The following is a 26592-nucleotide window of genomic DNA, read 5'->3' on the forward strand; positions in this document are numbered from 1 at the left end:
AAAAAAAACCGTGGCACCCCAAAGCCTGTGAACACTCACAATCAGAAAGACAAATGAGTCAGGGAGAATTTCAGTACATGAAACCTTAGTGTTCATGGGTTTTTAACCTAATTTGCTGATGTGTGCCCCACAAAGAAGAGGAAGCATCCATCAGAGGTGATGTGTGTGCTTTTATAGCTTTTATAGTCCACATGCTTTCAGTTATTTTTGTAGAATTATAAAATATGAAAAAATAACACTGACTGAAGATCCTTTTTGTGATTGAGTATTTAGTATTTTTAAAGTCAGCATATTGGGTCCCACTATAAAAAGTCAACATGTGTTCTGTTAAGCTTTAAAATACAACAGACATGAATGTTCACATTTGCCCAAAGAAAAAAGTTTTAGAAAATCTCCTTTTCTGTCAAGCTAACCCATTTTTAAACAAGACCAACATGAAGACTGGTAAAAAAGCGCTGAGATGCTGGGCTGTTGCATTCTGGGTTGCAATGTGATCGTCTCAACCTGCATGTGTCTTACAACCTGAACGGGCTAAAAATGTTAAGGTTTTATCACATCAGATACCCAATAAATCCTGCTGAAAACCAGTTTTTTTTTTTTTTTTGTAAAAGAATCAGATAATATTAAATTTATTGCTCCCTTACTTACTGTAATGAAGTTTGGGGAATAATTATATATATTTTTTATTACATTCATTACACATATTTCTCCACAGAACTCAGCAGAGGGAAGTTGGTTTGATAAACTGGATCCTGGCGGTTGATTCCCTCTGCTGTAGCTCTGATGGGTTTAGATTAATATTGATACGATGAAAGTTTTAGATTTTCAATCAAAGTCCAGATCCAGATGTGCCATACAGCCCGCATCTTACTATTAACGTGTTTCAATTAAAACTCAATAAAAATTAGTTTTCCAGTAGACTACTAGAAGTTAAAAGCTAGTAAAAGTTGGTGCACTGGGCTTCTGTCCTCTATTCTCATTTGTTTTTCCTCTCCTCTATTCTTTATTTAGTTCTCAGTGCTTCTGTTTGGTACAGTGTGATTCAAATGTTGTTCCTCTTTCCCACTACCCTCCAGGGAGAGATTTCAGATCCCAGTTAGGTCGTCTGTGCTCCTGTTCTTGGCTGTGGACCACGTCTCTGGCTCATCTTGGCTGTGGACCTCGCCCCCAAATGTCCCCCAGGTGGGGGGCGAGATTTTTCCTCGGTAACTAAGGGTTAATTGTTGTCATGACAGATTTTAAGTTTATTTTGACACCTCTTCAACAGGTGGGTTACATTATCGTTAGTGCCCAATTCTGAAAAGGCTGCATTAGTAATGGAAAGGAGGACGTCAAAACAATTGATTCAAGTTGTAGAAATTGTAATCTAAGCCATTCTAATTTAACATTTAATACAACTTTCTAGTTGTATCAAATTAACTTTTTTGGTTACTAGCCAGGGTGGCCGGTAACATTCAAAGTCTACTAGCCAAATGTTCATATGGAAAAATAATTTATGTAGACTATTTCCAAGCATAACCTTTTATTTATTAAGTTTCAGTTCATTTCTATTTTCTTGCAAAAACAAAACACTAATAATAATTGAAAGTGCAGTCTTCTGTCAGATTTTATAACATTACAGAAATGTAGACCTAATGTTCTTTTAACAAAAGACACTCCTGATGTCTGAATTTCTTTTTATGAAAACATACTTTTCTTTAAAGCATTAACCTTTATCTACAAATTTAACACGGAAAAATGTTGTGGAAGTATTAGATATTGATCACCTGTTTATTTTTTTAGTTTGTGAGTCAATCCAGATGATAATGTTGGGCACAAGCAGCAACATTTGTGGATGACCTGCTGGATGCTCACAGATGTGGTCAAGTTTGTGCCTCGCAGTTTGTTTTCCAAGATATTTTAAAAATATTTTTTATACAACTTTTTTGTGAAAGCATATAGCATTCAATTGAAAAAATTATATTAGATAAGCACGGAAATTCCATGCAGTCCCTGAATGCACCACCTGCTAAGGTGAATGTGAGCATTAAATCTGCTAATCTGTTTACATCTAAAAGTTTTTACTCCCTGGTCAAAAATTACATTAAAAATTCTCCAAATATCTGGAAAAATAAGACCAAATTCAATGAAAAACAGTCACACATATAAGTAAAAAAGCTTGGATAAAATTTGTCAATAACTTTATTTATGGGTACATGAGTACACTGTACATGATGCAGTGAGAAAGGGACACCAGATGATGAGCATCATAGAGGACTGCAACAATGCCGGTGCTGTGGCAGCACCAGAAACACACCAACGATCAGCCGGACCAGACATGGTAAGTAGCCCTGCACAAGGAACCAGCTCAGGTTTGTTACAGCCACCACCCTGTGTGCACGTGTGATTAGAAATGTCAGACTGGATGAAAAACACTCAAAAATAATTTTATGCTCCACAAACGTTGATACATTTATTTATTTTTGATTCATTACTTCTTTTTTTTTTTTAAATGTCCATCCACAGATTGAAGCAAAATGAAACGTAGGATTGATAAAAAGATCAGCTGATAATTAAAAGGTTTTCGTTAGTCCGAGTCTACATTGATGTCACGGTTACCCATTCTTGTGTGCAATATCCTTCTTTGCATAGTAAATAAAAGTTAAATGTTTTTGTCGTCGACATGCACCTATCTTTTGTAGCATATTTTTCTTGCAGATCTTGGGGGCACCCATATAGAACTCTAAGCCCACTATAGTGATTGCATGCAGAGTTACCCAAACTTGATTTATAAGAGGTTCTTAAAAAGGTTAAGCTAGTAGAGTGGGTCTTGATGAGGGTCGTTCAAGGAGGGCTGATTGGACAGGTGAGCGTCTGCACGGACACACTTCCTGTCCTCAGCAGTACGAGAGGCACCACAGGCTGCAGACAGAGAAAGAAAGTGCTCTGCGTGCAACAACATCCAAGTGTTCAGGTGATTTTTTTTTTTTTTTTTCTTTGGCTTTTTGAGTCACCTTCGGAGTTACTTCGTAGTCTCGGACGTCAGCCATGCTTCTCCTCTAACTCCTTACGCTTTTAGCCCAAACTTTTGTGAGGGTAGAAAAGAAAAGCGGTGGAAATCCGAAACTTCTTATTCACGTCAAGTTTTGTGCTTTCACCTTGTGGTCCCCATTGTCCTCATGAGACCCCAAATGCAGCACTTAAACTTGAACTAAATTCAGTTTTTTTTTCTCCACTCAAGTTGGTTTTTAACCAGGCTTTCTCCTGCAACAAATAGTTTTTTTCTTTGCTTTATATTCATAGCTTTGGTAGCCATGCTGAGCCCAGCGGGGAGGGCTGTTCATGCCGAAGGGAGAGGGCCAGCAAGCAGCACACTTTAGTGTGTTAATCATGCCAGGTAAGAAGATGATGTGGGACTCTGCCTGAATGCACTAAACGATGGGAGAGGAGCTCTGTCACTCTATGGCCAGGGTGGGAGTCCAAAAGGCTGTATTTATGATGACACTACAATGAAATTTGTTAAAATGTCCACTATTGAAAAGTAAAATCTAATGCAAAATAAATAAATAAATAAATAAATCAGCAGCAATAAGTGCAGTCCACCTTTCAGGTAGCCAACTAAGGAAGCTTTGGAGAAGTCCTGGGTCTCTTCAGCTTAAATGGCCTGGGCGTTGGGGTCGTATCGCCGTTTCTTCACATTTCTTATGAGGAGATATAAAAAAAAGAAGTTAGAATCGAACAAAATGGCTTTTCTGCAACACAGCTGGTGCAACCTGGACGAGCAACCGCACTAAGCTCTAAGAGTTTTCAGCAGAAGAAAACTGCTGAAAACTGCAAATGAACTTGTTTTACAGAATACTCAAAGATGGGACATTTTTGAGCGCTGAAGTGAGGAAAGGCTGGTCCACGTTGAGCAGTTCTGCCTTGACTGCAAAGAAACAACCAGAGGTATTCAAATTTCAAACAGATTTTTTTTTATACAAGGAAGACAAACACTAATCCACAGATGGATGAAGTTCTGCATCTAGCTGAGGTACAAAAACCCTCTGTTGCCATCTTTCAGACAAGTGCAGGTTGGCTTGTGCGTGCAACAATGTGAAGTGTGGGAGCTAGAGGTTTTGATGTGAAAAGACATTGTTCCACTCAAAACACAACCATCTGGGGGGAAAAAACATGAATTATACTCTACAGGAGAGGGAAAAGAGGAGACACGAACAACAGCAGCGGCAGCGGCAACAGTAACTACTACCAACAGTGGGACAACAACGAGCACAACGACAGGAGTGATGCAAAACCTCCCCGTACTGTGGCTTGCTGTGGGGCTTCAATCACTCTGTCATGCACCTCTTCCAATAGTAGGCCAGTATAGGTGGCACTATTGTACGTGGTTCATGCAGTGCAGTGCGCTGTGTCTGTACCAGGTTTGTGAAGCAGGCAGCAATGGCAGCTGGTGTGGGCGGGTCCGAGAGTCCTGCTATGCTTTAGGGCGGAGCCTGGTCGTCCAGGCGGGTGTGGCCAGCCATGGCACAAAGGCTGCAGGCAACAAAAAGGTCCCGGCTTGTCTCTTGAGCGCGGTCGCTCTCACCACTCCATTTAAAGGCCCAGCCTCAAACGGCGGCGGATCAGGAGAGAGATTATGGAGGTGATGAGAGGACGACAACCCTGGACCAAATGGTTGCGGGTTCGACTCAGCCTTTGTGCGATGAACTGAACTCTGAATCAACAAGTCTGCATGCAGAAATGTTTTGCTTCTTAGTCTGATTTCTGTCTGTCTGTTCTCTTTTGGATTATTTGGCATGCTTATGTGGCTGCTGGGTTAGATTTCTCATCTCGCTCTCAATCTAATTAGATGAAAAAAAAAAACCCTGCTGCTCAAGACAGCAGGTTAAACAAAGGTTCTTTGGAAACTTCTGCATCTTTCTCTGCAAGAGTTTGGATTTCTTAAAGTGAATGAAAAACCAGATTGTAAACGGGAAAAAATGATATTTAAAAAAACAGTTTAAAATTGAAAGCACAGATTGTAAACGTTAAAAAAGAATTTTGTAATAAAAAAAAAACGGTATATTGGAGACTGGAAAGAACAATTAAAAATTTGAAAAAAAATTATAAAAAATTTGAAACTTGAATTGAAAAAAAATTACCATAAACCTGAAAATGTAACCAGATGAAAATTAATGCTTATTTGTAATACTTATATTTTTTCATTGCTCTCCTTCTTCCCTTTCAGTCTTCAATTTAGAGTTTCAATTTCAAAAGCAATGGAGGAGAGAAACAGACAAGAGTTGGAAATACCAAACAGCAGTTGTAACAACAAAACTTTATTTTTAATTTTTCATTTTCAATTAAGATTCTTAAGTTTTTAGCCAAAATCAAAAAATTCCTCAATTTTTTAAGAAATATGTTATGCACAGTGGCAGTAACCCACTAAAAACACAATTCCGGGCTGTGGGCGCGACTGTTGGTTCAGAGCAACCCCATCCCCCTCCATGTCGCTGAGAGTTCTGTTTGAACACCCATGTGTTAGCTTATAGCCTCAAGCTAACATTAGTGGTGCAAAAATAACAATAAGCAAAATTTGATCAATCCAGTCGTACAGTTTTGAGCCCAAACAGAAAATTCACTACAGCAAGAGTGTTGAATGCTCATCATGTCAGAACTTTTCTTCACGTTGGTGTCCTCTGAACTACACAAGTTTACATTTAAATATAAGTAATGACTTTTTGTTGTAGCATTACATTTTCAAAGTTCTAAAATCAATGTTATCTTCATTTGAGCGCTGGAAACTCCGTGCTAAAGCTAGCGATTATTGGTGACGTCATCAAATGAAAGTGACCTGCAAATTATGAGACACTTTTTTTCATAACTCTATTTGGAGGCCTAAATGAAGGGGAAGAGAGAAGGGAAAATTCGGATTGGGCCTTCGGCACGGCCGTTTCAGTAGCTGCATCATTAGTCTGAGCATTCTCAAGCATCCAGTTTTCTGATCCAATGCAATTTGAATAGAGAAATCTTTAATGGTAAATAATTTTATATATTTCCTTTATTATGAGAAAAATGCTACAAGAACACATTAAAAACACAAAAAAGACCATTTTTGATTTGAATGGGTCTGTAATTCATTTCAAATATACTTTATTATTTTTAATATTTCTATCGAGTTTAAAGTATATTTTTTAAATTTACAATTTTTGTTTTTAAAATTTGAATGATTCTTTTAAGTTTACAATGTGTAGTTTCAAGCTTAAAACTGTTTTTAACATTTTTTTTCACATTTACAGTCCATTTTTCAAAACTGGAATCTGGTTTTTCATTCACTTTAATCGGATCCTGATTTGACCCCATAGGATTAGTGTGTTATTCATACAAACAACTTGATTATTCCCCCCCTAATTTGTTAAAAATCTGGCTTCTCCAGGTGGGTCAGTGAACATGCATGTCAAGCACTGAGCTCTGCCCGTCCAATCAGTTTGAGGTTATGCTACAGATGTAAAGTCAACCCCCAGAACGCTTTAAAAAAATCCCTTGCATTTAAAGCACAATAACCCTCTATAAAACAAGCAGGACTGCAATATATAAAAAGCTAAAAAATAAAAATGCATGCGCCCATCCTGGGGAACCTTTTCTGTAGCAGGAGCTCAAACCCTGGTGTCTAGAAGCAGCAGAGATGCTACAGTTAGAGCAGGAGAGGCATGCGGCGTGTTGCTTACTTAAAGCCCCATCCAGTCCCCCCCAGCACTATGGCAGCCACAAGGATGGCTCCGGCGATGGAGCCTATTATTAGATTGGTGGCACTAGGACCTGTAAAGGGTTATGGGGAAAAAGACATGAGTTTCTATGCCCACTTACTTTACCAAGGTGTCTATACAGCGATGACTTCACATGGAACAGAAAACATACCATAAGTGTACTATTACAGTAAAATGACTGAGAATGTATTTTGCATGCTTTGTTATCCCTTTTTTTTTTTTTTAGTGTGTTAAGTGATATTCAAGCCAACACTAATCTGTCTTGAATTGAGGTTGTAAAGATCAGGGGTTTGTCTGTTAAGGTTGTGCAGAAGACTAGACCCTGCATGACTGAAGAGGTTTAGAAATTGACAGGTGATTTGTGACCTGTAATGCAAAAGAAAAATGTTTGTTTGTTTGTTTGTTTTTTTTCGGGGTCCGAGTCACCACACAGCCTCCAACTGACGTCAAGCCATGTCACTAACTGGACACTTCTCGGGACTGTACTCGTCTAAATGCCCCACATGCCCCAGAAAGGAGAGGATCACAGGAGCAACCACATAACGACTAATAGTCAGAAAGAGGAGAAGGGCAGGAGGAGGGAGGATGGAGAGAGAAGCTAATGGGGAAACAAAAAGAAAAGTGGCAGGAAAAAAGAGGGGAAGTCCACCAATCAATCAAACGACACTGAGAACATCCAATCACATGACGATTACATGGTCATCACCAACACACAAGAAAACACAAAGCCACCGGGACGCACACACGGGCTCAGGCCGGCTCACGAGACCGCCCGCACACTGAGGCACCACTATGAGAGGAAGAGCTGTGAAAGGGTTAAAGATGCTTACTCTATTCCCCACCCTGTGCCTCCAAAAATCACCCCCAGGGCCAGAATGGTCCCTGCTACTGCCCCTATCAGCCTGTTAGTTGCCACGCTCACTGTGCAGAGGAAAAAGGAGCATTATTACCACCCTGTCAAAAACAGATAGCAGGCGTCTGCTCGAGAGCCGTGGATGAAGTAACACAGTTCCTTTCCTGGTGCTTTCCGCCCCTTCAAGCACCGTCACTTCCCCTTCGGATCAAAGCACAAGGCGCACAGCTAGAACGTGCGTTCATGTTATCTTCCGAATCAAAGTAAACAACTCAATTACTGCGTTTTACACTGGAGTCGTTACAACCTTTAATACATCTTGGAAAATATCGCTCAGTAACTTGATTCCTGCTCGATCAGTCTTAACCGAACCAGAAAAAAGGTGTAAATGAAGTTGAATTGAGTTTAGAAAACCAACCCTTGGGTTCGTCATCCTCGGAGACCTCTGGTTCTTTGGGGGGGTCCGGCATGCTGCAGTCTGTCCCTGCCCAGGTGGTGTCACAGGTGCATGTGGCTTCATTGTTGCAGACCTGAGCGGGGCAAATACAGGAGCTTCACAAAATTTCACTTATCTTGTTTTTTAGCATTTTATTGCACTTTTCCATGTCATGTTTTTGTGTTCTGATTGCTGATCTGATGGTAAACTAGTTTATTTTAATTTATTTGTATTTGTTTATTTGACAGGGAAAATAAAAAAAAATATCTGCTAATGCACAAGAGTTAGACAAAATTTTTCTTTTTTTCATCTGTATTACCTGCAAAAATATAATATAAATATAAATGCAAAAATATTAATGGGTAAAAACGAATGTAAATAAACTAATGTAAATGTACCAGAATAGTATTAATTGACAGACATTATTAGTGCAATATAAACCCAAAAGCAGCAGATATAAATATTGACTATGCAATCAATTAATCAATAAATAACTAATTGATTTAAATTTCAAAGGTCATTTAACATACATTCCTTTATTGTGCAAACAAATAAAATATTAAAATAAAGCTGAATTGCAGACTACACTTAAAATTGCTGTCAAAGCTACAGTGAAGTGTGACAGCTCTCTTTAAGAGTAAAATCAATATTGCAGATATTTTTTTGTTAGTTTATCATGAAATTTATAGAGATAAATCATTTTATCGACGAAACGTGGGTACAAATCCGTTAATACGTTTCTAACTAACATAATTAGCCGAGTCGCCTCTGCTTTAAATTGGTCATTAATTGCTTTAATCTGAGGCCTTGAGTTCACTTTAAGTTTTATTTTACACATCCCTTCCCTGTGGAGTACTTAGTAATGATTAGGCTTGGAGAGCCTGAATTAAGTTTTGATTTACAGTTTGATTTAATACTGTCCTTTATTAGATTTTTACGGCAAAATTAGTTTTGTTTGGTTGTTTCACAGTATTTATGCAACATGTGATATAAATTGAACAAATGTAAAGCTTTCATTACAGAACAAAATCTATGAGTAAGCTATTTTATTTTATTTTATTTTTGGTTGAGAAAGTTTCTTCCCAAAAAAAAAAAGACATTATTTTGATCATTCAATATTGCACATTTCTAAAGAAAATAAATCTATTTAAATTACTTTTTCTTCTAACCCCGGCCTTGTGCTATATTTAGTTTAAATTTGGCATATTTTAAGTTGGGAAAAGGTTGTTAGTAAGAAAATTGGAATTTAAGTATATAAACAAATTATAACACAAACTGAAATGGAAAATTTAGAAAGCAATTGTCAATATTGACGATATCTATAAGAGCGCAAGGACTTCAGTGAGGAAATGTTCTCTGTGTGAATGAAGCTTTTTTTTATGCTAGCACTACCAAGTTGGGTTTTTTTTTTTACACATTATTTAACTATTTAAATAGTTTTCCTACTGTAGTTGGGGTACAGCTAACATTTCCAACTGATTTTATTCAAACTTAGTTCAACTACGGAGAGCCCACTGGGTCAAATTGGGTCAGTGTTCATAAATGTATTTATTTATTTTTTTAATTAAATTTTTCTTTTTTCAGTTGTTAATTGTTGTTACCCAAAATGTACAAACTAAAGAAAAAGTCAAATTAACTTTAAAAGCTTAAAATAAATTTTATTTGGGTTAAGATATGGAAAAACAATATGGAAAATATCTGAAAAACATTTTTTTTTAATCAGTACTTACCCCATGGGCAGAGCAGACCTGTCCATTAGGTCCGCTGGGGCACGTGCTCATGTTGAGCGACTGGATGGGCAGACACTTGCGGTCAAGGCACATCATTGACGGCCCACAGGGAGTCCCATCCTCCACGTAGCCTAAATCCGTTTCATCATCCAAGAGGACATGAGCACCGCTGAGAGAGTAGAGAGGTAGAAACCTCATGAGAAAACCACTAACAATTCCTGGTAAATGGGTATTAAAATCCACTGGAAAACAGCAAAACTCCTTTACGTGCAATGTATGACGTTGCCTTGGTGGTTGAAAGAGGTCGTGGTGATATCTTCTTTCATCGTTCCGATCCGTGGAATCTTCCCCACATTGGTGCACAGAAGGTAACCACAGAACACATCACTAGAAGGAAAAACATAAGGATTTTTTAAGTCTGGTTGCAAAAATATATTCATATTATATTTGTAAACACATTTCTTTTAATTATTTCATAGAAAAAATCTTTTTTTTTAAGATCTTTATGTCTTAGTGACATTTTTTACCATTTTACTTGATTAACAAACGTGTTTTTTTAACTCCCTTTTAATCAACTTTTGATCTATCATTTGTAGTGGTCTTTTCATTATGATATTGCTGTTTTTGATTATGTAATTTCTAGGACATAGTTTCAGTAGAGCAACAGTAGTTTATAGGAAATTTGCCTCTGAATTGTGGGTGGGACCACTGATGCAGTGTAAGCCTGCCAGCACTTCCCATCATCCCTTTGTTTACACACTCCCACCACCAACCAATCATAACTGGTGAAAAAAAACAATATTGGAGCAATCCAGACATGCAGCATTTTTTCATCTGCTCCTGATTCACAACGATTTAAATAAAGAAACATTCAGAAATGCAATTTTAAGCTTAATTTTCTTAATATATGTCCTCCATCATGAGAAAAATACAACAAGGACATGTTAGAAACACCATTTTTACTTAAGTGGATCCTTAAATAATGTTAAACAATAGAATGAATCCTGAAAATAAATAAATAACTTGAGAATTCTTAAAATAATCAATCTCATGATCAGTTTGCACCCATAAATGTTTTTTTAATGTGAAATCTATCAACATTCTTATAAAACCACTGATTTAGTGTCAGAAAAGAGCCTGCAGTTTCACACAAAAGCCAATAAAAATGCTGAACAGACTAAAGAGAAGTGAACTCCTTCACCAGAGCTAAAAGGAGCTCCGTCAACACTTGAAACAGCATTCAGAGGGCTCTTACTGGATTTAGAGGGCACTTCTTTATCCAATATTCATCAAGAGCCATTGTCTCTGAAAATGTAAACTCAGGACATTGTCAGACAAAATCTATTGCAGCTCGCTTTTAAGAGTCATAAAAATACGGATAAAAGGACGTTTTCGTGGCTTTAATTCTAACTGGTAGCAGCAATAATTTTAGCTATACACACTATTAAATATTGCAACAGAAAAATACCCGTAGAACCAAAGAGCTTACCAGTAATTAAGAGTTTTTTCAAGTGTTAACACAGAGCTTTCTCAATTGCATCATTAGTCCAATTTTTTTGTGTAAGAATTGTGACATTTACTTTTAACTCTTACATTCTATTTATGTTACTTTTACCAAAAAGTTTATTAGAAAAATCAAGTATTATAATAGAACTTGGGCTTTCTCTATAAGTTTTTGTCTGAAGCAGTTCAAGGTTAGAACTGGCAAACTGTTGTGTAACCGGTCTGGAGTGGGTGGACTCACGGATTGTTTCAATTGTGATGAAATTATAAACATTTTTACAAAATTACAGGAGAGAGAAGTGAAATTTAGGAAATTAACCTTCAATTTCTCAAAAAGAAAAGTCAGCTAAAGCCAGCTACTGTACTTACTGTTGAGAATTGTGTTTAATTTTCTCTTGAATACTCAATTTACTGTCCAGAAACTGAGAAATACTTTATCACAACTTTGCAAAAGTACTTGGGTTTGTAGATATAAAAAATTTCATGATCTGGCTTACAACTCTAAAGTTTTATTTTGCAGTTCTGCACTTTTACTCTTTTGTGACATACATGTAGATGCATTTTTTATTTATATATCTTGAACACCAGAATCTGCTTTAAAAGAAACATGCAGAAAGCTACTATTGATTTGTCTGATAAATATTTTGTTTTTTAGTCCAACAGAGAAAAAGAAAGTGCCAAAACAGTGCAATAACATTAATACACGGAAGTATTTCCTCCTGTTAGAAAAAGCTTTTGCAGACAGGTTTTTGGATGATGGATTAAGGTTGGAAAAACAAAGACGAGTTACTCTTAATTATTTGGGCACAGAAAAGCTTATTAATGTGCTTAAAGCTCCCAATTATGCAAAAACTGGTTCCATTCTTATTAATTTATATATTTAGGTATATATTATTATACTTTTATTTAATAAAATGTACATATATACATATATAAAATCATTAAGAATGTAATTTTATGTAATTTCTCAATTCCAACTTACTGTTTGCTACACTGGATCCATCGCTCTCCATCTTTTCCACAGTTTCCCTTCTCCGTACCCTCCGTGTTCAGCTTCTCATAGCAGAACTTTTCAGAACCTCCAGCCTCTAAAACAGACAGAAACGAAGGAACTCAATTTTTTTAAATAATATAATACAAAAAATACATAAACTAATGTGAATAAAAGATGTCTCTCTTACTTGTACCCCAAATGTATTTACACTGGTTCTCTCTGGTTTTGCATTCACCCGAATAACAGCGTCCCTTTAATTAAAGGAAAAGAGTTAATATAATGAGTTTAAAGCTATAAATGATTTATCTATTGGTTAATAAGATCCACTTCTTTTTTCTTACCTGGTTTACCTGGCAAAGGTAACCGTCTTGCTTATGCAGGTTGGGTGGACACTGTAAAAGTCACACGGAAAACATACATTCATTGAAATATCATGTAAAAATAATCTTTTAAAGCCAAAGTAGATGAACCAGTAACATGAAAACACCTGTCCAGAATCCCCACTGCAGGTCTCTGAGATGTCACAGTCGTTCACAGCATACCGACAGGTTATACCTCGGGGAAGGAACTGTCAGGAAATGGAGATAAAGCAGTTCTTGAAGACTCTATAGTGTATGGTGTACTATGCCGTAATAATAGAAAAGTCAGCGAAACGTTTCAAGGAAGAAGATTTTAAGTCCGGTTGCTATGACTCAACTTCAAGCTAACACCACCTGGATGAATGAGAACCTTCACCGACATACCAGACATGTGTTATTGCAGCACGGCCCGTCACTACAGTGGGCTCCATTGGCAAGGGAACACTTTTTGCAGCATTCCTTATAGCAGTCCTAAAACAGGTCAAATGGGAAATGGTTAACAGTTGAAACAAGAACTTGCGCATGTGATAAAAAAAAGTGAAGAAAAACCTACTGATCTTAGTCCACAGTCACACTCCTCCCCAACTTCCACAAACCCGTTCCCACAATGCGCCGTCTCAAACAGCTGCCGGAAGAAAACAGGCCGTCATGCATGGGTTCAAGGGATTGACTGGGGAACTGGGCTGAGAGACCCCTTCCCTTTGGCGTTCCAAATAGGAAGTATCCATCGGTCCCAAGAAACCAAAACTTCTACTTCTATTGAGAAATAAGCGTCTAATTTCAAATTCCGTACTCCCAAACTACAAAAAAAAAAAAACTATTCACAAAGTAAAAACCAAACCAAAACAAGCATATTACTAATGAATCTACAGTGTTCTGATGATAAAACTGTTGATGTTTTATTTGCAAAATACATTTTTTTTTCCTCAAAAATTGTTCTAACACAATGTCTGCCTGCGCCTGGTTGAAGCCGGAAGTAGGCCATTTTCTATGGGTGACATCACACTCACTCGGTCCAGTTCTCTTATACAGTCAATAGTTTAACGGAGCACTTGTGTGCATGATTAATCAACTATTGAACACACCAAGATCCAAACTGTGTGCAACTGACCTTGGTTGGTCTGTTGAACAGACATGAGCCTCCACCTTTCAAGAGGAATTCCTTGTAGTCTGAGATGCTGCATTTGGAGAATTTCTTTGGGTGTTGGACTCTGAGTGAGAAAAGGAAGAAAAAAATCAAACACTTCAGTTGCAACAGGGTAAGTTAAAGACACTCAGATGAAAATCGTGTTCTTGGTGTTTTTTTTAACATTTTTCTCATAATGGAGGACATAAATATGAAGAAAATTAATCTCAAATTTTAATTTCTGAGTATTTTTTAAATTAAAATCAGTGTGACTCGGGAGCAGACAAAAAAGGCTATTTGAAAAGATTGTATAAGCTCCCTGGTCCGCTCCATTCTGATACGTCTTCGTACGTCTTCCAATACTGTCATTTTTGTTGCACCGGTAATGTTAGGTTTAGGGTGTGAGGGGCTGTAAGTCAGGGGAGAGCACGTAAACAGATGGTGAGTATATTCCATGCCAACAGTCTTGTCCACAACTCTGAGCCAAATTTCCAATGAACTACTACCGCTCTGCAGAAACTATGTCCTAGAAAACAACACAGGTTTGAGGATTTTGGCTAAAAACTCCATATTCATAATTAAAAGACCACTGGGAATGCTTTTATAATAGATCAAGAGATGATCAGAGTCAGACTTAAACCTTAGCTAACATTTCTGTTTAAGCAATGACTAAAATTATCATTTTTTTTGCAAGCAGGGACTTTTTCATTCCTGCAGTGTCTCTATCTTCTGAGTTTGTTTGTGTTTTTGTGAGTTTCTTTGCTATTACCCGTTATCCTCCATTATGCAGCCAATCATCTTGATGTCACAACCGCATTCCTCTGCAAGACAAAGGCAGAACAAACATACACAGTCCCGTTGGAAAAAAAAAACATTCATTAGTGAATTCAGCAACAGAAACCCAACACCTTTTGTTGAATTTACAGCACGATTTTTTTGTCTTATAGCACTTTTTTTAAGATATCACTTTCTGACCTATCAGCTCTTCAGTGACCCCTTTTTCTTAAAGCAAACTAACCTAACATTGGACATTAAGGCCAGCACACACATCAAGTAGATTGATGTTTGTGGGATCATTTTACATTTGACATCCAAAAACAGACTGCAAATTCAGATGTAGCCAAGAAATAGTTACACTTTGTATTTTTAATCAGTATTTCGTACGTTTTCATATATATTTATGCAAATATAAGAAAAAAATGAGTAAGTGAATTAGTTACTGCAGCTGAGTGTAATAGCTGCAGGGAGGGGCTTGCTTAGCTGCAAACCTATTATTTACCCCAGTGAATGCTGAGGGTGCTTTGAGATGACGGATGAGCCTAAAGCGATACCTGCTGATTCTTTACATTTCAGAAGTCTGCAGAATGTATAAATGGTGACTAAACCACCAGGACCAAGCCTGGTTTTCACTTCAGTTTCTATTCTCATTTATACTTTGAGTCTGTCTGACGTCATTTTATGTTTTATGGTGTTAGATCCAGGGAGTCCGGAGGGTTGAGGGCATTCAGTGTATTTCATCATTTCGTTTTTAACAGTTTTAAGCCTGTAAAGTGCTGTTGTATGAAAAGTGCTTTATAAAAAGAGGGATTTGATAAAACAGAAGTCATGAATACAAAATGTCACACTTAGTTTGCAACATCGGTTTACAGGAAGGGAAAAGGTGACAACCTGACCAGAACTTTTATAAACAAAAAAGGTTGATATCAGGATGATAAATTAATTTGTTTCAAAAAATTAGTGCAAGCGTTTTGATGAAAATAACCCCCCCCGGCTTAACCTAAAGTATAAGTGGAAGGAGATAATATGAAATTTGGAGTTGAAAATATGCAAATGATACTCTGCTCTTCTTTTCTTTTCCACTGGGCAACATGACTGTGTCCACTCATACCTCTACTGTCTCTGGGACCGCTCCACTTTAGTTCATACAGCTTTTGAAATATTCAGCTCTTTTAGCTTTTTGGACTATTTTGGCAATTACTAAAGATTTCTAGGATATTTCGGGTTTTAGCTAATATTTTAGCCACATGCTAGCTGTTTAGGCTAATTAGGCTTCTTTCAGTTTTTTATACTAATTTGGAGTTTAGCTACTATTTTAGCTAAATGCTAGCTGTTTTGGCAAATTTATTATTTTTTCAGTTTTTAGGCTAATTTGGAGCTCATCTAATATTTTAGCTTCATGTTAGCTGCTTTGGCTAAATTAGACATTTAGCTTTTTTGTGGCTAATTAGGTATTTAGCTAAAATTTCAACCATGTCCAAGCTGTTTTGGTGAATTGTTTTCATTTTTTAGGCTAATTTGGCATTTCGCAAATATTTTAGCTACCAGCTTTAGCGTTTTCAGCTATTAGCTTCAGCGTTTTTAGTTATCAATTTCAGCCTCTCTTAAGCAATTAGCACTAGCATTTCCAGCAGTCAAATTCAGCTTACAGCATTCACACTAGCATTATTGCAGGTAATTCTATTCTATTTTATTCTAGTTTATTTTTTTTTATTATTTTTTTTTCTATGAAGATTACAGAAATAAATTATTTAAAATTTGGCTATGTGTGGCTTTCTGTAAAACAGTTAATGTTTACATTTAGGATGTGATTTTTACACTTTTCTGTTAGCCTATAAACCGACCCCGGCCCCACATCAGAGTAGACAACAGTTTGGAGACCCCTGTCCTAGAAGATCAAATGGCTTATTTGAATTTTATATAAATGTACATAAAGCCATCTGTCACCTGTCAAATTAGTTGTAGGGTTAAAGGTCACCTGTCAAAATGAGTTTGATGGGATCTAAACTTCTATTCTCTCTCATCTCTTCTTCTAAAAAACAGATTTTTTTTTCTTTCCACTGAGTCCCCCCATTAAGCACAGATTTATCATCACTTTAAGGTCTTTGAGATTTGTCTGTGTAAACTGAGAACTTGAAAGTCGTCATTAATGACCATCTGAGCTCAAAGAAAACATGTTGTGTTACTTCTTGGTTATGTGCAACGTTCAGAAGATCAGAATTGATCTCCAGGTTCTCTCTATAACTTAAGCAGAAACTTTTTATTTTATTTTAATAAATATATTTTTTTAATGACGATAAAAAACAGAGACATATTATGTCACTTTGTGGTAAAGGTTGAAAACCCTTTGCCCGCACATCTCTGATTACAGCATCTGTCGGGTTACCACAATAGCGACACCCACAGGATAAACATGATATGTACAGTTTGGCTCCAACAATCCACAATGCAGCTGCACGTCTGGTTTCAACCACCCACAAAGGACTCATGTTACTCCTCTCTTCAAGTCTTTTTCCTGACTCGCAACAGCTGCACACGTCTCTGATCCAACAGTGGTGGAATGACCGACACTTCTTAGCATGCATAACAACCTCTTTAAGAAAGACTTTTTCTACAACACTTTGTGACCTATTGATGCGTAAAAAAAAAGCTGCAGATTGAATCCAGCAACAAATGTAAAAATTCACTAAATAGCTTTTCGGCTGCGTAACGGTGAACATCTCAACATTCTCACATGAGGGCCTCTAGCCTCTATTTAGAACATACAATTTTTTAAGCTAAATGTGTTTCATTAATACTTCTCTTGGATGCTGGGTCCCACTGAATGCCGAGGTTCTGTGCCAGGCTCTGGGACAGGAATGGTACCATAGACCAGATGCCGCTGTGCTGTAGACACGACAGAGACCAGAGGTTATCCAGCTGCGAGGACACACTCGCACACGAAAAAGGGTCGCTGTTTCTGACCTCATTGACTCCCACTCCTCGGTTTAATGAACACAGGCCTCCAAAGTACGCTGCGCTGCTTCTACGGTATTGGAAGTTCAAATTTCTGAAAGAGCCACAGAGATGAAAAAATAAAAACACGAAAAAACTGAGCTTATTATTATTTTACTGGATCAGACCTGTAACCCAAATCGGTCCAAATATTGTGATTAGATTGATTTATAATTTATAAATGGTAATAAAATGAATTGATATCCCCAAACTCAAGATTATATTTTGATAGAACAGAGAAGGTGCAGTTTATGCTTGAATCCAGACCAATCATTGCAGACTAAAAAGAGATCTAAATATTTCAGAAAGGTTGAGTGGATGGAGAAAAGAACGTACGAGAAAAGCTGCACGGAATCGGCGTGGACCTTGATGCTCTGCTGCCGGTACTTGGAGAAATCTCGCAGCATCTCCAGAGGCTTCTCACTTATGGGTATGCGGTCTTTATCCGTCCAGATCTCCACGGCAACGAGCACCACTCGCGTGTGCAGCTGTTCTTTGAAGATCTATCATTAAAGCGCGGAGCAAATGCAAGCAATAAATGAAGACGAGCGAGAGAAAGGAAAAGAGCAGAGTAAGAGGAAAACAACACCAGGTGTGAGTTTGAGTGACACACAGGGGTGCAGAACACTGAGGTTTGATAAAAACCAAAAAATATTTTTTTTTGTAAAAACTAATAAAAACACACTCTAAACAACATTTAAAAATGCTTTTGTCAAAGGCTTACTTACACCGTCCACAAGATTCACCACTCCCTTGGCAAAATTTCTGGCATGCTGCTTGTGCCGTTTATACTGCAGACATAAAGGAAAAAGCAGGTTCATGATGCATACTGTATGATGTTCAAAGTGCTAACTTCAGTGACAATGCTCCCATCTCGTGGGGAAAAAAGCAGAGCAGGTCTGAATTATTAATGAGCTGGGAAAACAGCATTTCCTGATATTTAATCTACGTAAAGATTTCCCATCTCAGCTCCATTAAGGAAAATGCTTCAGGAACATGAAAAGTCAGAGTAATGGTTAAAGCCATAAGCAAGTAGGTCAGTAAATTATATTTTATTTAAATAGAGGATTCAATTATCTGTATTTCTATCAAACTTTGGATCATTTAGCATTGTGAAAATCTCTTGAACAGCTCTAAAAAGGCAAAATTGGAGCAGTTTCAATGTTATTTCATAACGTAGAAAAATAATAAAAGTGGAAAACTTTTTATAACTTCTGAAAACTGGGTCATTCCTTACAAAACAAAGGAAATAATGAGTCCTTTAAATTATTTAACTTCAGTACTTTAAAAGGCAATCCTTTCAAATTGAGTTAAAATGTGTTGACTGAAAATGACTGGTTTAAAAATTAAAATTATGTTTTGTTTTTTGACCCAGAATACTAAAGTGGTTCTTTATTGTTTACATGTGGTTTGAAATGAGAAAATACTTCAAGACTTTTTTGGTTTAATCATTTTTTCACAAGGAGTATCACTGTTGTTTATGGTGTTTTAGTGGTTTTTGTGTAATTGTCATAATTTTGGGAAATTAAATAAATCTAATTGGGTGCCTATTTATGATAAACTGTTACCATAGTTATTTTTTTTAGCAAAGTTAACATTTTTTTAAGTTTTAAACTGATAAAATACTCATTTTATTTTTATTTTTTTGTCATGAAAGCCAATTATCCATTTCACATGGTCTCTTTTAAGCTTCACATTTTGTATCACAAGTTGTGTGATAACAAACTGCACAAAAACGTAACCAAATGTTGTAACTTCAAGATGTACGACAGAGTATTAGGGCAACCAAAAGAATCATTTATTACTTCATTTATTATTTTTTCTTGTAAACATTAGGACCACAATATAATAAAATAAGATTAACAGTCCACTAAGTAAACACCATGTGCAACAGCAGACCCACTTCTTTTACAGCTCAATTTGGTCAAACTGTCATGGGTTTGAACAGATAATCTAAATGTTTATTAAAAATGTTGCAAATGTTTAGATGCTCCATTGTTTGATTTATGGTTTATTAATGTTTTAATTATTGATGGGTGCCTTACAGGATCTCTGCAGTTATTTCCCTGCAGCTGTCCACTTCGAATCCTTTCTTCCTCCATGAAAGACAAAATCTCCTCCAATTCTGTGTGAGGCTTCCGCCTGAGGTCCAGTTTGTTATTTATTTTTATATATATGCTAATAATAATTTGATTTTGAGTCGCCAAAAGGTTCAGATTTCTCTGTTTTTGAAACCAATCTGGATATAAAGCGTTACAAAATGCTCCACGTCTTTCATCTTTTGCGGCTCCAATAAACAGATATATATTTTTTTTAATTCTCTAATTTGTGTGACTTTTTTCTCGTATTTATACATTTTCATTTTTTTTCCTTGTAAATTTACGTGTTTTCTAGTTGTAAATTTATTACTTTAAATGTAAATGTAAATTTACAACTTTAAAACACACAAATTTACGAGAAAAAGTATATATATATACTCTATATATAAGTATATATATAAGTTATATATTTAGTATGATGTAAATATATGACTATTCTCGTAACTTAACAGCTACGACTTTTTTTCTCATAAATTAAGACTTTAAAATTGAAATTTAGAAAAATAAAAACTGTTTTTGTTAGTAAATTTGCATTTTTTTTGTCTGTTTCTGATTCACTACAATTTGAAAAAAAGAGATGCACAGAAATGCAATCTTAAGATTCATTTTCTTCATTCATTAATTAGAAAAAAGCCATAAGAACATGTTTAAAAACACAATAATTCATTGGAGTGAGTCTTTAATATCGTTTGGTTCAAAAACAGTCATTTAAAGTCACACCATTTAAGCAAGTATCACAATTAATCTGATTTAAATTAATTTAAATGTTTAATCTGTACATGTAAGTATGTAAGATGTAATGTAGAAGTACATTAAATATATAATGTTTTTTGTTGACTTCTCCATTCACTTAAACTAGAACAATAGTTCCAACCCTTTCATCGTAAATATTGTTGTAGACGTGTTTCTGACTTTATTCTTCCACATTCTCTGGCTGTCATCCACTCTACCAATTAAAGAGGTTTAAACAATTAAAGGAATTCAGAGTTTCCAGAAGCGTACCGTGTTGTGGTCACAAACAATCATGACTTCCAGATACTTCATCTCCTCAAACACACTGCGAGGCATCTATGAAACAAAAGAGCGTCATCGTAAAACACAAAGGAGGCAGAAGTTAAGTATTGTTCTGGAGGAAGGAGAAATCACACTCACTGCTCGTTTTTTCCTGCGCTTCAGCCAGGATAATTCATCCAACTCAGAGAAGAGCTGCTCCTCCTCCACTGCAGAAAAAAACACATCAGGAAACGGACTCGCCAAGTGTTTACAACCCAGTAGGCGTGTGTGATGAGTCCAAACCATCAGGGATGCCTTTTGGATTGTTTTTCCACACGTTCCGAGAAGGATGGTGTAAACAGTGCAAAAACATTTCCAAAAACCTGACAGCCACATTAGAACATGTTGTTTTGTAGACATAAAGCAGGGATAATATTTAGATTCCAATAATATTTTATTTTTTAACATGTTCCTTTTTTTCTTAAACACTGAAAGCAAATAGAAAAAGCTTCTATTTGTGCTTAAAAACTACAAGAAAACAGCGTTGTGTGAAGGTGATACATAAATGTAGAAAAAGGATAACTTAAAGGGCAGAAATAAACTCTTTACCCGCTTCCGTCGAGTCGTTGTTCCACTGAAAAGAGGCAATTCTTTTGAGCTTGTGAGGCCTTGCAGCCGAATCCTGCAGGAGGGACACAAGCATGAACACCCAGATTCTTTCTATTTTAACATAAAGTATTGAATATAATATCTGTATTTCTCCTACAATTAAAAATGTCCCAAATTTGCAACATCATGTTAGTGCAAAAAATGTTGAAGTGCAACAATAAAGATTTATTAGGAGTGCTAATGCTAAAGCTTCGATTTGGAACAGTTTGAATCAACTATATTCATGCCATGAATGTGTTTTCACATCATATAGTGACCAAAAATATCATTTCCTCTCAAATGATGGCATCTTTCCTGGATAAATAAAGAGCAAAGCCTCCCTGCTGTTGCCTCAAGCTGTTTCATCTCCCATTAAAAGTTGTAATTGTAACTAGAGCTCTTAATTACTTTTATTAGCTTACTGTTATGACAAAAGCTATGTTTTTCTACTACTTGTTTAAGTTTAAAACACATGATGCTTCAAATTATTTTTTTGTTTAACAAGCTACAAACATCTGCGGACGTGATTCAATGAAGAGTTTGGACCCTTTGGTTGTTCATGCTCCTATTTCCTCTCCTTCCTTTATAAACAGCATAAAAACGTCAATAATAAGAAGGGAATGTCAGCAGGCAGACAGGAAATTCCTCCCAAATGTTCATCCGCTCGTGTGCAGGTGGAACGACTTACAACGGAGTGTGTTAGGTGCAGTGGCTCAATCAGGTACGCATGGACTCCGTCGTCAAACATGCCTCTGGAAGAGGAAGAGGAAGAGGAAGAGGAAGAGGAAGAGGCCGGTCAGTCATGAGGACAGAGGAGAGGCGAGTGTTTTCAGAGATATCCCGAGCCTTGATGTTCACTTACTGCAACCCGTTGCAGGTAGATAAGGCCACATGGGAGTTATCGTTGCCCCTCACCTGCCCGTGGTAATAACAGTGCTCACCCCCCTAAAAGGAACAGCACACGTGCACCATCACGGTTCCAGAAAGTGTCACAAATGTCACTTCGGATTAACTTAAGTGGATGTTGAACACTCGCTCCAATCTACTTTTGATCGAGCTCTCGATAAACCATGTAAGTTTTTACTTCCCTATTGACCTGAATAATCCATGTTTGCTCCAAAATGCACAGATTTTAAAAGCAAAGCAAAACTTTTGCAAAAAGTTTGATCTTTTTAGAGTTTAAAGCACACATTTTCATATGCTGCTCAACAATCCTGTAAAGCAATAGCTGATGATGATGATCAGTTTGGCACAGGGCATCTATTGATTTAAAAATAAGTCATTTAAGCGTCTGTCAAACATAAAAGAAAACTTTTATATTTTGAGACAAACTAGTCGCTTTTTATATTTTTCATGCTTAGTTGTGCTAAAAACTGAACATAATTTAAATGTATTTTTAAAAAAAGAATGTAATGAATGCTAGGCAAATTTTCTTAAAGACTAAAATAAGATTTTGGGGCTCCTTCTAGGTTTTGATCAGTCGAAAATTAGTCTCTTTTACTGCAGAAAATGTTGCAGAAAACTGGTATAAAGCAACAAAAGGAAATGTACAAATAAACAAATCAAATCAAACCAGAGGAGGGAACTTGTGGCCTATTTTAAAAAGTTATTTTGCCTACAGCTTTTTACTGTCTGCTCCCGTTTCACAAGGATTTGAATAAAGACATTTTAATTTTCTTATCATGAGAAAAATGCCATAAGAACACATTAAAAAAAGTTTTCATCAGAGTGGATCTGTAAGTTGTGATGTTTCTGCCGTCTCGTTCTTTCCTATGTAACGCTCATCCTGCTCCTTTACTGCAGTGCTTCCCGTTTCCTCTCTCCTCTGACATGTGACCAGCGCTCCAGCAGGAGGCTGCAGGGGAGTGAGGCCCTGCTGATTCAGCTACCGCACGCTCAGCCCAGTCCTGTGCCTGATTCAGCAGCAGGAGCCAGCACTCTTTCATCTGCTCTATCTGGACCGATACGGATCTTCCCGGCGCTCCGTCTCCCCACAATACGGAACATCTTTAACCGCTCGGATGCATTGTTCTGCACATGTACAAAAGGGAATTTTACCTTTGACAGAACAGGTTTTCCACCTTCATAGTGGATCTCCACGTAGTTTGATGACAGCAAGTCACTGAAAAAATAACAAAAAGCAAAAAAAAAGTTTTTTTTAGCCACAATGAAAACACAAAAGAGAAACCTCTTTGACACAAATATTGTGGTAAAAACAAAAACTTGCATCACCTCATTTGTCATTTCCACAGGAATAGTCATCACCACACTCTGACTGGATTATCCCGTATTTCAAAATGCTCAGACATGCATTTCTTTCAAAGGATGATGACTTTGCATTGCCACAAAAACAACAACTCTGCTAAATATGGACACAAATGAGACTGCAACCTGGAAAAAGCTCAAACGAAGTAACCCTAAAGTTGTGAAACCAATCCAAATACTTTTAATGATTGTATAAAACATGACAAATATCAAAAATTAGGAGCCAAAAAGGTTAGAAATGATTATGAGCCCGGTCTTCACCTTGAACGCAGCTCCCAGCAGCTCAGTCTGAGTCAGCAAAGCTCCGTTTCCCACTCAGCCTGCTAGCTGACTTCAAGAGACTCTGCTTTCTGCCACAATGGCGCTTTTTCCCCCCAAATAACCTTGCAAATCAACCACCTCTGTGTGCAGCGTGATTGAGGAAACAGGAAAAAAAACAGCAAAGTGACTTTGAGTGATGCTGAGCAGATTGTGAACAGGAAGCGCACCATTATGTCAGGGGAGTCGAGGCATGAGCAGCATCTCTGAGCGACTCCGGAGCTATTTTTAGCTTTAAGGGCGGTGTGGGAAGAGCGGGCCATGCGCAGAGCACCCGTGGATGACACACGCTAAAGGTGCACGAGTGTCAGTGAAAAGCATGATTAAGCGAGGAGGGAGTCCCTCAGTCATCAGGAGGCAGAGTGCCTCACTGCAGCAGAAGGGAGACAGAAACGGAGGCAGAACCGAAATGATCTGGAGTCTGATCAAACGAAGCCCCATGCAGAGCAGAATCTGTCTTCATAAATCAAACGCTCCTCAAAAATTAAAATTCAAGGATCCATTTTTAAAGGAAAACAGACTTCAGAGCTTAAACTTGCTCGAAACACCTTTTTTATTTCCGTACCTGCAGCAGCACCTGAGCAGGTTTAAGCATTTTCCACCAGCTTGCTCACAAACCTTTATTTCTATATTTAGATGCAGCTTTAACACTAAGCAGAATTCAAACCCCTGCTCTACCACAAAAAAAGGCCCCTCACAGATAACCTACCTGCAAACAGATGGAAATCAAGGTCACGGGGATTTTTGTGCAGCATAACATGTTTCTGACACACCACAGAGAGAGGGAGGATGTGAGATTATGCTAATAAAATACATTTGCATAAACAAGAGCCTGTGCTCCAGACAGCTGTGCTATTGACACTTCAAAAAAAGGCTTTTTTTTCAACGAGCATCCTCCTTATTAGTTCGCATTTTACCAAAGCAGTCTGAAAACCATCCTGCAGAATCAATACCATTGAGGGATTTGATGATGGCAGACCACTGAACAACTGTCCACTCATTTCCACACGCGTCTATTAAGGCGTCTCCGCCTGCAGTCAAAACCGGCTGGTAGCACTTAGAAGACAGCATTGCATTTCAGCCTCCCCAGCTATAATGCTCCATTAATCACTGATCAGACACATAACTGCCATTGGGAATTATGCTTCACCTCAACATATATTTAATAACATTTTATAAACATGGACAACTTTAAAATACATTTTCTTCTTTTATAGGGTTGCAAATATGTTTATTTGATAATAATCTCCCATTAAATTAGTGATACTAAAGTGATGTTTCATACAATAAATCAAAAATCCTCCCCAAGTTGCTGCAGGAAATCCAATATTTACATTTGTGATGTTTTCTTCAACCTCTCTCAAACACTCCTCTACGCACTGCATTCTTGCACTCCTCTCATAAAAACACCTATCAAAAAGACTTACTTGTTCAGCGTTAAATCCAGAACAAATCTGGAGCCAAACGCCTCTAACTGGAAACTTGCCTGGGCGAGGTGAACGGTCTGTGCAGGAGGAAAGGAAAGAAGTGCAGTAAAAATCTGTCTCAGTCAACATCCTCCACAGAGAGATTGTAAACGAGGAGACAGGGTTCACGCAAAATCAATGCGGTCTTCAGGGAAACACATTAAGCTTCCTGTTAAGTAGCAGCGGGTTGAAATCAAAAGCTGATTCTCTGCGTGTCGCACCAATGAGCTCACCTGTCCCTCTGTGGCTTGGTTCCTCGTCTGGGTGTTCAGGTCATGGTAGGTGCTCTCTGAGTCCTCGTTCAGGTAGTAGATCAGCCTGGAGGGGTAGGTGATGGTGTGCTCCACTGCATGGTGGGTTGCGTTGCTCGTGGCAGGTGCTGCAGTCGCCTGTTGCTTCAGCAGCGCTACCACTGCGTCCCTCTCAACCTTGTCCTCTGCTCCTTGAAAATCTACAAAGGAATTTGCCACCATGCATCAAACGCTGCAGAAATACACGATCAGCTGCTGTCCAAAAAAGACTGACGAATAGATAGGTGGCTGCTGCTGCCTTGTTGGAAACATTCATGACAGCTCAAGCTGATGGGTACTTAATAACAGCTTTATATGCAGTTAGATAACAGCACCCAAATGCAGTCAAAATTGAATTTATGATCAATGCAAGCAGAGGGAACAAAGATATGAACAAAAGATGCTGAGAGGGTAAGGTCTGCCTTCATGCAGCATCATCCTGGAGACAGTTCAAACAATGCAGCTCTGTGGTTTTTCAGAAAAACACGACCATGAACCCATTATCGGACACCATTTCCCTCTCCCGATTATGAGCCCATTACCGGACACTGTTTCCCCCAGAACGCTGACGGTGAAAGGCCGATCAACAAGCCGAGAGTGACAAAGACCTGCCACGGTAACGAATACGCACCGGATGAGGCTAGCGATGGAGGGAGCCAGGGCGAGAGGATGCTGACGAGCGAAGTGGCCAGAAATATCAAACGCATGATTCATATTTGATCGTTGAAATATCTCAGTGGCATCATAACAAGGCGGTTAAGGTGTCGCGATCCATCGTGGCGATGGAGGTGCTGCAGAGGAGGCTGAGGAGGAGGAAGAGGAGGAAGAAGGAGGGAGCCGACAGAAGAAGGCGGTGGCCAGCCAGCCAGTGTACTGGAAGTCCTGCAGCAGGCTCCTCCTCGATGGTCCCGACCATGTCCTTCCTGCGAGAGGTCCCCGAGCCCCGACAGCAACCCGCGCGCGCGGAGCTCCGACAGTCCACTGAGGGCACGCGCACGAGCCCGCGTGACATGATG

The 26592-nt window shown here is 37.9% G+C and overlaps 1 protein-coding gene across 5 annotated transcripts; it reads right to left on the reverse strand.

Annotated features, from left to right (window-relative positions):
• Positions 1-2163: 2163 nt before the first annotated feature.
• LOC112155495 (disintegrin and metalloproteinase domain-containing protein 23) lies at positions 2164-26562 on the reverse strand. Of its 5 annotated transcripts, XR_002920800.2 has the most exons (27): positions 26208-26562; positions 25520-25737; positions 25248-25324; positions 23296-23359; positions 22100-22182; positions 21926-21989; positions 21199-21271; positions 20749-20816; positions 20599-20664; positions 18226-18288; positions 17834-18000; positions 17468-17552; positions 17302-17389; positions 14496-14547; positions 13712-13811; positions 13154-13225; positions 12985-13071; positions 12729-12809; positions 12583-12633; positions 12429-12492; positions 12230-12335; positions 10012-10131; positions 9745-9913; positions 7997-8108; positions 7556-7646; positions 6687-6777; positions 3640-3680 (listed from the first exon to the last, which is right to left on the reverse strand). XR_002920800.2 is itself a non-coding variant. In XM_024287148.2 (26 exons), exons 1-26 carry the CDS (start codon positions 26281-26283, stop codon positions 3635-3637), a joined length of 2343 nt encoding a protein of 780 aa, XP_024142916.1. In that variant the 5' UTR covers positions 26284-26562; the 3' UTR covers positions 2164-3634. The 5 variants fall into 5 exon arrangements, 4 of the variants coding, with proteins under 4 accessions (XP_024142916.1, XP_024142917.1, XP_024142918.1 ...); XM_024287148.2 differs by lacking the exon at positions 7556-7646 and having other exon boundaries at positions 2164-3680; XM_024287149.2 differs by lacking the exon at positions 6687-6777 and having other exon boundaries at positions 2164-3680.
• Positions 26563-26592: the final 30 nt, after the last annotated feature.

The sequence above is a fragment of the Oryzias melastigma genome, linkage group LG21, assembly GCF_002922805.2.
Source record: "Oryzias melastigma strain HK-1 linkage group LG21, ASM292280v2, whole genome shotgun sequence".
NCBI lineage: Eukaryota > Metazoa > Chordata > Actinopteri > Beloniformes > Adrianichthyidae > Oryzias > Oryzias melastigma.

Excerpts from the sequence above, each read along its gene's own strand:
- LOC112155495 (XM_024287148.2), bottom strand. The coding sequence starts at position 26,283 with ATGCGTTTGATATTTCTGGCCACTTCGCTCGTCAGCATCCTCTCGCCC. Across the intron at positions 20,665-20,748 it reads AGCGCAGGAAAAAACGAGCA|ATGCCTCGCAGTGTGTTTGA; the intron begins GTGAGTGTGATT and ends TTTGTTTCATAG. Across the intron at positions 12,810-12,984 it reads GCTGCAATAACACATGTCTG|TTCCTTCCCCGAGGTATAAC; the intron begins GTATGTCGGTGA and ends ATTTCCTGACAG.